At 36.7% G+C, this 14593-nt stretch overlaps 1 protein-coding gene across 1 annotated transcript in view; it reads left to right on the top strand.

The window, feature by feature from the left end:
* The window catches only part of LOC105560165 (calcium/calmodulin-dependent protein kinase type II alpha chain), a 100243-nt gene that overhangs the window by 41078 nt on the left and 44572 nt on the right, over window positions 1-14593 (top strand). The window contains exons 4-7 of the mRNA XM_012009043.1: window positions 9301-9355; window positions 10702-10840; window positions 11180-11282; window positions 14516-14589. Coding sequence (XP_011864433.1) covers window positions 9301-9355; window positions 10702-10840; window positions 11180-11282; window positions 14516-14589 — 371 coding nt within the window. The remainder of the gene's footprint in view (window positions 1-9300; window positions 9356-10701; window positions 10841-11179; window positions 11283-14515; window positions 14590-14593) is intronic.

Raw genomic sequence — 14593 nt, 5'->3', positions numbered from 1 at the left:
AGAGAACACGTTGCTAAAACTCGGTTCGAACTTTACACATACTTGTAATGTCTCTATTCTCTCTCTCTCTCTCCCCCCATTTATTTTATATTTTATCTCTCTCTCATCACACTTTTACATTATACCGTGTCGAAAGGTTAAAGTTATAAATAAATTATGAAACTATTCGCGCGTATAATACAGCAGTATGGCTAATTGATGATTACTTTAGAGACCTGCAAAGACCGTGCTAACACAGAAAAGGGAGACAAAAAATATATTATGCAAGTAATCTTTAAGATCGCATTTCTTTTTCTAATTTTGAAGTATTACACTATTATTGCCAAAATATATATGACATTTTCCTGTTGATATCACATTTATCAAGCGCTTTGCGCGTTATACGAAGCGAGCGCCGTGTTTTATCGAACAAGCATAATCATCAATTGCGGTTCTCATATGATCTTGTAAGTAAAGCGTAATAGAAATGTATTTCGCGAACAAACCAAGATTTGGGCTATTGCGACACCAATTTAGACGAGCACGATTAATTGGATGCGACTTGGTTATCCCGCCCGCAACAACGATCGCTCCCACGGGAGTGAGCAGAGTCGCTTGTGGGCAAATAGGGACGAAAGTTTACCGCTACTTTTCTATTATATGACTACTCTTCCGTAATTGCGTCCGCCTGCTTGGGCTCGCGTGTAAGCGGGCGATTTGCATCCGCACGGCAGACATACGAGCATAATCGTAGAAAATTTATGACCAATGAAAATGTATCGATTCCGCGTGTAGCAACGCGAAACGCATGTTAATATTACGGAGTATTAGTAACTGCATTTTATTGCGATAATGAGCCTGAAAGTATACGAATCGAATTATCGGACAGACCGCAAATGCAAAAATGCATACGAACGCCGCGGTAAAAGAATTTGTCACCAATATCTCGGGTAACATTGTGGTAATATGCCACGCCTCACAGTCTCACAAGTTGTTGACGCATTTCAAGAACTTACCGATTAAATGACACCGTTGAAATGTGATTTTCTCGATAAGGAAATTCTTTCGTCTCACTTGCGTAAAATTATTGCTACCCTAATTGCTTTATTCTTTAATACTGCGCTTAATACTGACTGACGTAATTCAGGACGCCATCTTTGCCATCGTACCTCTTTGAACCTTGACCTTTCCAATGTCTTTAATTCATTAAGCGACCTCTTCGATCACGCGTATCTCCGATTGGAAGTCACGGTGTGAATTACAGTCGACTGATTTACCTTCAACAGTGCTCAAGCTAAATTGAACGTCCAGCAAATAACCGCTTGATTTCAACAGCAAGTGCGTCGATAATTGCTAACGCCTCTCTCATTCGCCCGTAAGTTCGCTGAAGCCTGCCTTAATGGCCGCGCTGCTAATTGATATAAATGTGACTCGGCGCGCCGATTACAACGTACAAGCTATTAAACACGATGCACGTCTTCATTCTTGTATAGTGATCTTTTTCAGTGGTCTGCCAAAATCTGCCAAAATGTTAACGTAATATCGTCGAATAATTAAAACAAGTATCGATGAACTGGTATCAATAGTACCGATATCTTTTATAATTCACCGATTAAGTCTCGTCGCTTTTTTTCCAATAGAATCAAATCGATAAGAAACGAGGGAGCGTAACAGTTAAAGAAATCGAAAAGGTATCACTTGATTTATAATTTTTAAATTGATTTCGCTGGTATAAAAAATTGGTTGGAAAAATTTGTTGTACATTTCTCATCTTTTGTTTCTATTGTAAATTATCCCTTTCCGATCAAGTTTTATGATTAGAGTCATGTTACAAAATTAATGGAAATAGTTTGATTTTCCCCGCTGGAAAGAATTTAAATGCAATAAAATGGAGAATGCTGTTTGTGACTCTCGAGATGGAGCGAGACAAGGTAAAAGCTAGTCGAATTTATTCGATGCCAAAATTCCAACGGCTGTAAAACATTTTCAATTTCGCCTACTTCGCTCTTCGAGGAAGCAACGAGAATTGCCCATTACTCTTGTATGCGACGCACGCGGCTGCGACCTTGAGCCGACGAACGCAATCCGCCCTGATGTGTTGCGATACGAATCGTGCGCATACAAACTGGATTCAAGCCAATCGGCCGCGCGTGGTCCCGGGGAAAATTTTTGACGCGCCTGCGTTTTTCCGCTGATTCCTGTCGGATCGCAGTTGATCCTGACGAGTACTCGAACGTCAAGATTTTCCTACAGCGTTCACCGACAACAGGTGTCCCTTTTCGACTACACCATGTTCAGACACTAACGTTTGCTTCCACGCGAAAGAATTTACCCTTCGTTGCTGCGGGTGAATTTCTATTCACGAAAGAGCGATTTTTAAGTGTGTCGAGGTGCGCCAAACTGTCACCAAGTATGCTTGTTGTAGACACTTTGTATTGAAATGGAAAGGACAAGTTAATTGATTCTAAGAAACACTTTCAAAGTTAATGAGAAAGTCATAGCGATAAATTGAGCAATTTTAATTACAATATTCAACTTATACATATAGTTACCACAATTTGGCGTGTATTTTTATCCTTCAATATTTCCAAACAGACAAAATGTATTATAAACACAGCAAGTATTTTACATATTTTAGAATATCTCTAATATTAAAGAAATTTGATGGTTAGTAATCACAGTCTCCTCTAGAAAGTCCTACCGTGGTCGTTAGGACCTTCTCCGAGTGACATCCAGAGATGGATGTCAAACCCCCATTTTTAATTTAATATCGATGACGTAATTTATATCATTAAATTCCTTGACAAGGACCACAACCCGCATGGTCGAAACGTCGGAATTAAATAAATAAACCATCTGCCAGCCTAATGTCGTCCAATAATTCTTTTTATCGTCAATTTTTTATGTATACGCATATGTATTTTTTTTACATGTATGTGTATACAATTGTCAAATCTTCAAGCGAAGATTAACAATGTATAAATCGCGACTGAGCACAAAGCGGTAAATCTGTAGAGATCGTTCTGTCTTTCTCCTTTCAGTGGTACGAGATTTATAGTCTTGATAACGTAACAGAAATATTGCTATTAATCGAATAGATAGCGCATCGGATTGCTCGCATTTTTCTACGCGTTGTTCGTTATACCATAAATGTAAAGAGACTCGAATGATTTGCCTCTTTTGTCCGTTTTACCTAGACGAATTTCATTGATCGAGGCAAGGGATCTCTAACACAGGAGGAGGGAAGATTATAATATCGCAACAACGAGCCCAATTTGTACTGCTGACATTGTATCGATAATTCCAAAATGATGGTTTATCTTCGTACTGACGTAGTCTGTGGCGAAAGTCACGCTCCGTCGCGGATGATGATCGCTGCGGGCGGTTTGTTTGTAAACCTTTATCACTGACAATGATGACGGTTATCGACATCGCAAGCAATTACGCGTTCGGTGTGATTCAATGGAGAAAAATGTATCAATATTTTATTATATTTTTGTATATCTCTTTCACATTTTTTATTATGACTTAACTTTTACCTTCATTCTATCAGGTTGGAATTATTTGTTTTGTATTTTTATCTCTTTTAATGATCACAATATATGATCTGATCTACAATATATGTATGATAGCAGCGAGTGCTCGAATTTTGTCTCAGTGTCTGCACAACAATGCGGACGATCCGGGAAAATTGGGTGACATAAATTTCTCAAAGAGCACGCGCATGTGATTCTTCGATAAACCTTGACCTCTCATCGTAGCGCAGGATTCTAAAAATGGCAATGTAGTCTTATTGTCCTCGTAGCATCTTGAACAGTAACAATCTAAGCGAGACGCAAAAGAGCGCCAAGCGAGGAAGAGAATGCAGATCGATACTTGCCATGCCGGAGCATCGTGGCAATTTGCTTCCGTCGATCTTGTCTCTCTTCTCGCGTCTCGTATCTAGTCTCGTATCTAGTCTCGTATCTAGTCCGCTCGCTTGTTCGACTAAAAATTATTGAGAGTTACGAAAGTACTTGCCAGCGATACGTTTACTACTGATCTCCGCTAGGACATTCGCATGTACGAATCTTTTTTGCCAAGTTTTCTCTTCCGTTATTAAATTTCTATTATTTGTTACGTGACAATCGATGAGAAAATAATTTGCATACTTTACGTTGATGTATTTTATGCTTAATTATGTTATGAATGACGCTCGTAAATTGTATGCGAAAATGGTAGCGATATAATAATTTATATCGCCTCATTTATTCGTAAAAATAGATATATATATATATATATATATATTGTATATATTTGAACGGAAGTGAATTTATAATGTCCTTTACAACAGAAAGCTGATGACGATTTAGACAGGACACAAAATTGTGAAAGTAGGGGAATATAAAGTGAACTGGTTTTTAATCAGAAAAAGTTATGTTAGTATTGTATTTAATATAAGATATCGAAGAATCGCGACAAATTAAATATTCGCAGTTTTCCGCGCTGTCGTCGTCAAATGAAACTTGGTTTAGTATTTTATTTTAATGGAAAAATGTAGTTTCTGTATTTAATTTCCAAGATATTTTATCAAAATTTAAATTTTATAATTAATATTATAATTAAAATTGTGTACATTTTTTTCTCATTTACTTAATTTTAAACATTATACATTTAATATCAATGAGCACTCATGATAGAATCATTACAAACGTTATTCTAACCGTCATTCAATCTTTACGTTCTCGTTTATCGAATGAGGATGATGTATATAGATAATGATATAGGAACGACCGAATTGCGGCCAGCTTTGCTGCGACTTCGCGACGATGAGGAACACTAAAGTTAGACTGGCTGATCTCTAGTGTTAGTGCCAATGTTTCCATAATTCATAAGAGTCGGCGTGATCAACGACGCTAGCATTTCTTTTATTCATCTTATGGTTCCATTCGCTGGACCTAGTCGACACGAGTCGTTCTCCGTGCTCCATGCTGCGGATTGCGGATTGCGGATTGCGGATTGCGGCGCGTTCTGCGTAATGGGTATGCGACGGGAAATCTACGTTCGGCCGAGTCAACAAGTGATACCTATCGATCCTGCTTGTCAGTTTAGCTCGTTTCGGTCCCTACCCCATTTTTTCTTTCCTCTCTCTCTCTCTCTTCAAATACTTTGGTGCGACACGTATGGTGGATATGATCATACGTATCACGAAAGGGAACATGTTGTGAAACAGGATGATTATTCGCAAATAGTCCTTTCGCGGGTTTGTTTCTAATCTCGGTTATGAATATGACTCGTGGAATAGAACGAATGCATTTGTCTGCAATAACTAGGTAATATAAAAGTTTTAACAAACGAAAGAAAAATTAATTGTTTTTCCCAATTTAGACAAATTTATTGTAATGCTAAGTAGTCATATTAACAAGATATAGCGAGATTTAATTTAGCCACTTTTCTGCACTTGATAATGTTACATCTTTGAGATATTCAAAGATTCATGCAGATGTATGGGCGATCGTGATTTTGGAGATTAGTCGGTCTCTCTGCAAACTAAAGCTAACTTGAGTGCAGAGATATTGCTCGATCAACTATCCTTGGAATAACAGAGTTGTCGGATAACGAGGTTTCCGTGTGTCGAAGATAGTTTGATAATCGTCTTACCGTTTTAACGAATTACCAGAAGCGTCCAATGAATGCCTTCTGATAGTTTGGGAAATTCTGTTCTATTGTACGTCGATGATTGCATGTTTTTGCGTGTGTGTGTATGTGAAAAACTATATACATACATAAATTGTGAAAAGTATATTTCAAAAGTTAGTATAACATTCCTCTACTTTTACTTTGACATTTTTAATTGATTCGTTAAAAAATTATTTGTTTTTCGAAATTTTATTTTTTATTTAGTCGTCATTTTTTAGAAAGGCCTGAGCTTGCAAATGTAATCGCAGTGAGAGCATTAGCGCCGCGCACACAGCTATGTCAAGGTGTGGCTTTGAGGATCGATACTTGTGTGTTAGTTCTCTCTCATTCTCTCTCTCTCCTCCCTCCTCCTTCACTTTTCCATTTCTCTCCTCTTATTTTACTTCTCTCGTGCGCAAAGCTCTACCACAATCGTTACCATCAATTTTTTCCATTACGCCGTAGCAAAAAAATCATACATATTTACGTGTACACATATACGTATACGTACATATATAATATTCTATTTCTCGGACTGATTAAAGTTTCTTGAAGTAAAAAAGCGAATTTTATTCTTGAATTTCTTTTTACTTCAGGCTGCAGAACGGAATGTGTTTTATAAAACAAGTAAATAGATAAAGTTTTATTAATAATAGTCGCTTTAGTATTCCTGCGATATTTTATAAGATCGAAGGAGATTGAAGTGTGAGAAGTGGATATTGGATTTTCCCCTCTTTTCTCATGGTCCTGAGAATCATTTGAAAAGAATACTGCAAATGGAAAGATACATTCGTGTGAACTTTGATTCCAAGTTTACAATTGATATCAGAAATACTATTTTTCGAACCAATGTAACGATGGAAGATATTTATTCGCAAATTAAATGCTAAGTTGGATACTTACGAGTATTTGAAAAATAACAAGAAATTAATAAAATGAGATTTTTCCACTAATAAATTATAAACAAAATTATAATATATACCTAATATTGTTTTATGCCTACAAATAAATGTCATCATAATTAAAGAATAAATTGTTTAATTAAAGAGTAAAATGCAATGACTGCATTGTGCAATGCAATGAAAAAATTTTTTCTTTTATTTTTCAGTTGATAATTTCTATTGTATTTTTTTTTCGTTATTTTTGACGATGATAATTATATGCAAAATTTGTAGTAATTTATAAATATTGGGAAAATATCATGTTTTTTTTATATCATATTATAATATTAAGATCGTCTTAATATTAATATGCGATATCTACTTGTGATTTATTTCATTTTTGTCAGAATTTCTTTGCTGAAATTTATCTTGTTTTTTTATCTTTTAAATGCTTGTCAGATATAATGAAACTTGAAGTTGCGTTACGAATCTATCATTAATTTCGATGGTGAGAAGATGTCGATCAAAGATCGGAAGAAACGAGTATTGACGTTTTCCGCCGATGATTCCCATCTCACGGTATTCACGACGTTAAATTTTCCTTATTCGTTAACGCAAGATGACAGTTGTTGTCGGAAATACTGGTTTTCGCTTGATTGGTAAGTTCTTGCGTCCAAGTAAGTTGTCGTATTAATGCCGAGTATTAAATGTGAACTGACACGTCTGTCGGGAAAAGTTCCACTCTCATTATGGTAGTATGGCAATGGCAACCTAGTTCGTTGATCGATCTCGAAATAGGTACGCATAGAGGACAGCGCATTGCGGCGAAAATGCCGCCGGATAAGTAAGACGAATGCATGTATGCTTACCAAAAACAGAGTAAATCGAATTTTCTTAAAAGAAACAAAAATTACCATAATACAAAGATTAAAGATGAACCTTTTCATATACTTTGTATATGAAAAGGAGATATTTCACAAATAGAATACATGTATCTTATTTATTACTTCTTGGATTGGATCTTGTCGAGTAGAATTGCAAGTTGCAATTAATTTGGAATTGTAAATCCCTTCTTCAGCAGGCATTAGAAGCCAGAATCTTAGCAAGAGTTTTGAGGGTTTCCAATTTTGCTAGAGTAGAAATTGAAATTCCATTTATTGCTATGCATGTTGCTACGTGAGTGTTTTGTATTTGTTTAAGCTACGCTGACAATTTTTCTAATGGAGAAACGCACGTTCGCAATAGCAAATCGGATCATCCTGATATTTAGCACGTGTATAAACCGACACATATCAGTCTAGGAATATAACTGTTGCTCTTGTAGCGAATACGAAGAAAAATATGTCGTTACACGAGCGATCGAATGACAGTATTTTTCGCGTTTGGAAAACTCGACCATGTCTTCACTTGACTTTGATTAAGCGTGATTTGCGAAACAAACTGATTTTTTAATAAATAAAAACGAGAAAAGCGCTCTTCTGTAGTTAACTTTAATCGTAATAATCATAGCAGGCGCTATTTAAATGATTCGAATCTCTCATATCCGGAAATCAGTCTCTGTTTTGCAATATCCGCGTATAAAACTATTCATGCGACTTGTGGCTTTCTCTGTAACATAAACTTAAATTTAATAAAAATATTATTACAAAACTAATTACTCGCACGTTTTATGCACCTAACAACAATCATTAGACTAATAAACTAACGAAATAATATAACAAAACGGACTTGTTTATTTTCATATTAAAAATGCATAGCAATAAAATTAACACGTTAAAGTAATATGATGGTTACAGGATACTTTGCATATCTTTGATGGATATATCTTTAACGTTTGCAGATAATTTAGCCCGTCTGCCGATTTTATTATTGACGCGCCATTTCATTTACTAAACTTTAATATCACTTTACTTATGACAAACGTGTCTTTTTTACTTGTATTCTTACACATGGTTGAGTCTGGTTCAGTAGTGGAATGTCGAGTCACTAGAGATCGAGCGCGATCGTTAGCCTAGTGTCACGCGGCCATTAAGCGAGTTAATAAATAACAATCGTTCTCCAAGAAGGCGTCAGAAAAGTTTGCATGACGACGCGATCGTTCAATAGCGGTAAAGAGAACGGTATGAGATAACAGTGCCAGAGGATTCAACGATTCCGAGTGCTACCGTATAGGACCATTATAGGACTCTGACTATCACGTTCGCGAAACTCGCGACTTGTTAGGAATTGTCATTAAGCTTATGGCACGTGATTCGTGGAATTTAAACGGAGAAAGCTTTACGATCGTGTACTCCAATGACGTCGATAATTACGATCTCGATCGGCGTAAATTTCCTCGTTCCAATCGTGGAAAGTTTGATCGGATGTGCGCAATGCGGCAATTCAAAAGTTACCGATGCAGGATCCAGATATGTTGAAATGTATCATGAATGGAGGGAGGGAGGGGGAGAGAGAGAGAGGGGGGGAGTAAATAAAATATTTAATATGGTATTATACATAATTATAAAATTATATTTGAAATATAAGTACATTTTGAAACATTTTATTTATTAAATGGATTTCGGTGATCTTATTTAATTTTAGCAAATGAGAGTATAATAAATACAAAAGAAGTACAAAAGCAGATACAATAAAGAGAGTAGAATAGCTTTCAATATTAGGTATATTACCTAGCGTTAGGTTTCTATATTTATCCTGTAAAAGGATATGCCTAAATGCAAAACTATTGAAAATACAAAATAATTTCGTCAAGTTTGATGTTTCGTCATCCTTTCTGTTACAGTGAGATTACATGACAGTATACAAGAGGAGAATTTCCATTATCTTGTCTTTGATCTGTAAGTACACCAAACTGTTTGTTTCTAATTGTTAGATCTACCATAATTTGATCTTTTCATATGGTCCTTGTATGATGAGTCTAAATTAATTATTCTGTAGAGCTCGAATGGTAGGTATCGAAATCTCGAACGGTTGCAATCAATTGACGATGCACAATTCAACTGTAAATGTGATTTATTCCATGATATTTTGCAATTGTTATTTAATATTTTCAGAGTTATTACTTGTCGAATCAATTGCAAATCACGCTTCTGTCTAATACTCAATGAAAAGAAAATATTATAATTGGCGTCACTTATCGATGGAAAATTACAGCTACTATATTTGTCCAAAAATATGAAGACTCATTATTTTTCCACGGAATAACTCTCCAAGATTTATAGTCTTTTACAATTCTAGAAACTAGAAATTTAAATCCATCTTTTTATATAAAAAAAAATGTAGTACTCGATTCTCAATCGCCGCGCAATGTTAGGAGCATTGGATACGATCGAGCTGACAATAGACGTGATTCTCGAGTCATCGTGTTCATCTAGTCTCGACTCCATTAACTAGTCTCAGCTCTCGGTAGCGAATAACAGCGAGGCAATTCGTGAACTCTAATTGTATCAAGCAGATCTGCGACCTTTTAAAATCTACACACACGAACGAGAAAGTATCGCGCTTAATTTAATTCCCGTGTAGGAGAATACGCGTCTGCTCCGTTACGTTTACATTCGTAACGTTGATTTATCACATACCGTAAATCTTGTCTTTCTTTCTTGCCATGTGGCAACGTCGTGGCGACTTTGCTAATTTGCCATGCTGCCAATTAAATCCGCAGGTTACGAGGGATTTAATTTCGTCCGTTGGTTTTTTGGCGCAACTTTTTATCAACGCGGCACGCCATTTGCAGCTTCGTCCGCCAAAATTCTAGTGTTAAAGCAGTTATAAAATAATTGCTTTCAATCCTGCGTAATACAGAGCAGCTCTTGCACCGTATTTAAATTTTTAACGCAAACATTTTATTTAAATTGTCATTTCACGTTTCATTTTCTCCGTAAATCATTTGTCACTTGGCTGCAATATGTTTAACGTATGTAGGTCGCGCACGTTATACAACAGCTATGTAATAGCTGTCTTCGTCGATGAGATTTTATCTCTGTTGATCCGTTGTATAATGTTGAGAAGGGTCTTGCTACTTTTTGCACAACAAGTTCGAGTATTGCAAGAGTACGCTTATGTTACGAAGCATTTGCGAAAATTCACGCTACTTTTATTTCCGGGGTTAAGCATCCCGCTACTTGGCGATATTACTTTAGCACGTGACCTCGCGAAATGGAATTGAAACGTAAAACGCTTGCAGAGTCACCGGCGGAGAACTGTTCGAGGACATCGTCGCCCGGGAATTCTACAGCGAGGCGGACGCCTCGCACTGTATTCAACAAATCCTGGAAAGCGTTCACCACTGCCACCATAACGGAGTTGTGCACCGGGATCTGAAGGTATGTAGAGAAAAAGTGAGTTTGTTGAGCGGAGCCGACTTGGCCGAATTGAAATGAAGCGAATGCCCGCGCGCGATCCATTCTCCGACAAGTTTCACCGATCGAAGCTTAAAATTCGCCGACACCTCTTTAAAATCTGGTCTTTAGAACAACTCTGTGATTCAGAGTCGCGTTTATTCCGACAGAGGAATGTTACAATTTATTTTAACGCCGATGAAATCGTACGGGACGCTTGAATCGCATTTGAATTGAACTTTCATTGAAATTTCGTTGGAAGAAGAGCGATAACGACTCGATCGATCAATAATATCGATGGATCTGTGCCATGTTTTGTTACAGCCCGAAAATTTACTCCTCGCGAGCAAGGCGAAAGGGGCGGCTGTGAAATTGGCGGATTTTGGTCTGGCGATCGAAGTTCAGGGCGAAGCGCAGGCATGGTATGGTAAGTTGATCCCAATTTTTCCGGTACCGACGTAATCCGCCCGAAATTGTCGGCCCGACCGAATGGTCGGGATTCTTGTGACAAGATTCTTGTAAGGACAAATGTTAAATCCTGTCCTCTCTTTTGGAACACGAATGTTGGACTGGATGGATCTCCTCCTCACGATCAGATCAAGACTGTTAGGGTAAGGTGACCAAATTCGGATCAGATACCAAATGCGGATCAACAATTTAGTGAGTCGCTAATAAGCGACACTTTTAACTGATTCACTTCAACTTTGCTCTTTTATATATTTACAACTTTATGCTATATTGTCGATAAAAAAGCATCCATGTGTTTTTATGTCGCTTATTAGCGACTCGTCAAATTGTTGGATTTGGTTACCTTACCCTATATGCTGATTAATAGTAGCGAATTATTAATCGTGCAAATTTGAGAGAGAGTATTAAGATTGTTATTCATCAAATATCACAACGGTGATAGAAATATGCGAAAATGACACATCGCGTCGAGATTTGCAGCGAGTTGAGTTTGAACTGATATTTCTTTAAATAAATGAAAATACAATAAAATTTCCGAAATATCGTGGCTCAAGTTACGAACGTCTAAATATCCAACACTACAATTTACAAACGAAACGAAGCTTTCACTTACCCGTCTTGTCAGTCAGTCTTTGTTCGAATATCGCCTATACGGTTGTAACTTATAACATATCATTTTCTTATGGTAGGAAACACGTTAGCGTTAATACAAGCATACTAGAAATGTCAACGACATAAAGAAACTATTGCAAACTTTTTTCTAATGGAACAATTAAATTTAAAACACAACTGTAGAGAAAATGTTATGTATTAATATCCAGGCTTGAGTAAAAATAGTAAAAAATAATATTAACTTTAGTGGGCTTAATTTTGAAATTGCAAGTCTGTATTCTTATCAACTATTTCGTTGTTTCTCGTATCATTTGCGACGTGAACCGTAAACTTGAATCTTTCCGTCTACTTTGTGCCTTATCCGTTTGATTCACGTACATTCTGCACTCGGATATGTCTATACAAACCGGCATACATATTTGCCTGCCAGCCAGCTGGCTGGCTACTCGATTTGTTCGCCTTTATGCAAAAATACTCGTGGGGAAAGTTTTCCGATAGCACGGTGAACTCTTCCGCACACACCACGCAGGCAGTTCCATAGAAAAATCTTGGCTTGATTTTAAATTCTTTATCGAATTCGGAGACAGTCTTGCCGTGCGTGCCATTTATATTTAACGTCAAATATCTCTCAAGTATTTAGGACTCGTTTAATTTACATCAACAGTTTAATTACTTTGCCAGAGTGTTTTGGCGTTTTGCAAAGTTCTTCAAATTTTTACTTAATCGATCAAAATAACTATCATAAAATTGTGTTCGAGTTTTCTGAGACATTCCGTATGGAGGTATATCGATATGCATAACCCGGGAATATTTGTTTCTCTCTTTTATCTCCACAATCGATTTTTTTCTAGGCGGTATTGAAAACACCCATGTCAAGAAATGAATATTTTTCCACGCATGGAAATTACTTTGGTGATACAATTAAAGCGCGAAAAATGCATAATTCAATACATTTAAATTGTATACGTATGTTACAGTAGTTATTCATACCATTGGTAAAAATAAAAATTTTGTTTATATTTTCTTATTGTTAGTTTATCATATTTTCCGAGAATGGTCATTGATCGATACTTACCAAGACAGATTAGAAAAAGTAATGAATTGTTTCATCTTCATATTCTTTATGGATTACGATTTGTCTACATTTGTCCTTAAATAATCGTATTTTGTCCACCTCTCAAAAATTTAAATAAAAAATGTTATCACGAGCGGTCGTTTTTTGACTTTTCATGCGAAGCGAGGTACACTCTATACCGACCCCTGTTTTCGGAGCGAAACTACTTCCACATCGGTATGGAACCCATGTATAATACTTGCGCCCCGAAAGTAGAGGTCGATGTGGTGTGGATCTCGCTTCGCGTGGAAAGTCGCAAATCCAGGTGAAACTGTACAACGGTGGCAGAGTATAAAGATGAAACTAATTTATTACTTTTACCAACAATGGTTGGTAAATATGCAAAATTATTTATGCATGACCAATTTCGTACAGAGCAGCGATAGATTTTGTAATTAATACAAATGACATATGTATGGGTATGAGATATACACAGATGTGACGACATATATAAATATTCAATCCAAAGGAAATGTCACTCTGTTCTTGCAAGCGAATTTTTCATGACATTTCTTTGTACGCTTGTTATCACGTCGACGTCTATAACCATATACTGTTTGTTTCTCGAGAGATTTACCATGTGCGAAAACATTTTAGCGAATGGATTGCAAAATAGTATATCGTGCCAAAGGATTTAACGTGATCGCTGTCGAATATTTTCGAGGGCAACCATAGACAGTCAAATTACGTAATCGTGGTTTTGTTGCGCTAAAGCAAATGCATCCCGACCACAGTATTGGTTATATTGTACAACATCAGCGTATGCTTATCAGAACGCGATAAAATTGCCCATTGCAAAAATAAAAAAGAAATCCCGAGAGCTATCCGAGAGCTCTCACGACGGCACGTGATTATTCGAGTTACGTATATATTTTGCATAATCGCACAAATTTTACTCGCCGCACTTCTATTTCCTTTTTCATTATCGCGCCATCATTTATAGGATTTTGGATACGGGTTCTTGTCGTTTCACAGAGATTAAGAAATAAATTTCACGTATTGCGGCAATAAATATCTATTAACTTTCGTAACAGCATATGACGTCAATTCAATCGACAATAATTAGCATGACAATCCGTAATTTACATTACAACTGCAGATAGAGATGCTTTTTTCATCAATTGTAATAGCTATTGTACAAACTGTTTAAATATATGTTTTAATGAAAATAGATACAACCTGCATTGCGCCGCCGATTATCTCAATTATCAATATTATAACGATATCGATTGAATGAGACTGTTACTGAATTTTTCCAACAAAATTGTTTGTAATAAATCAACAATCGAGAACGCGGTAAAAGTTTGCGACTGTTGTGTGTGCTTTTTGAATAAGGAGAATTAATTTAAGCGTCGAATTTGTGGGGGTGGGGGGAAGTAATACTCGGGACGTGATTTCGCGCACGTAACGCTCTGATCCCTTCATTTCGCTTCGAGAGAGAATGAACCTGAGTGATTGATAAAAAGGTTTCGCTGGAACACCCGGGTACCTCAGCCCGGAGGTACTGAAGAAGGAGCCATACGGGAAACCAGTCGACATATGGG

This window comes from Vollenhovia emeryi, unplaced genomic scaffold (genome assembly GCF_000949405.1).
Source record: "Vollenhovia emeryi isolate VEMERY1.0 unplaced genomic scaffold, V.emery_V1.0 DF939241.1, whole genome shotgun sequence".
NCBI classification, from domain to species: domain Eukaryota; kingdom Metazoa; phylum Arthropoda; class Insecta; order Hymenoptera; family Formicidae; genus Vollenhovia; species Vollenhovia emeryi.
Note: the sequence above shows the minus strand (reverse complement) of the source record. Positions and strands in the feature narration are given on the sequence as shown.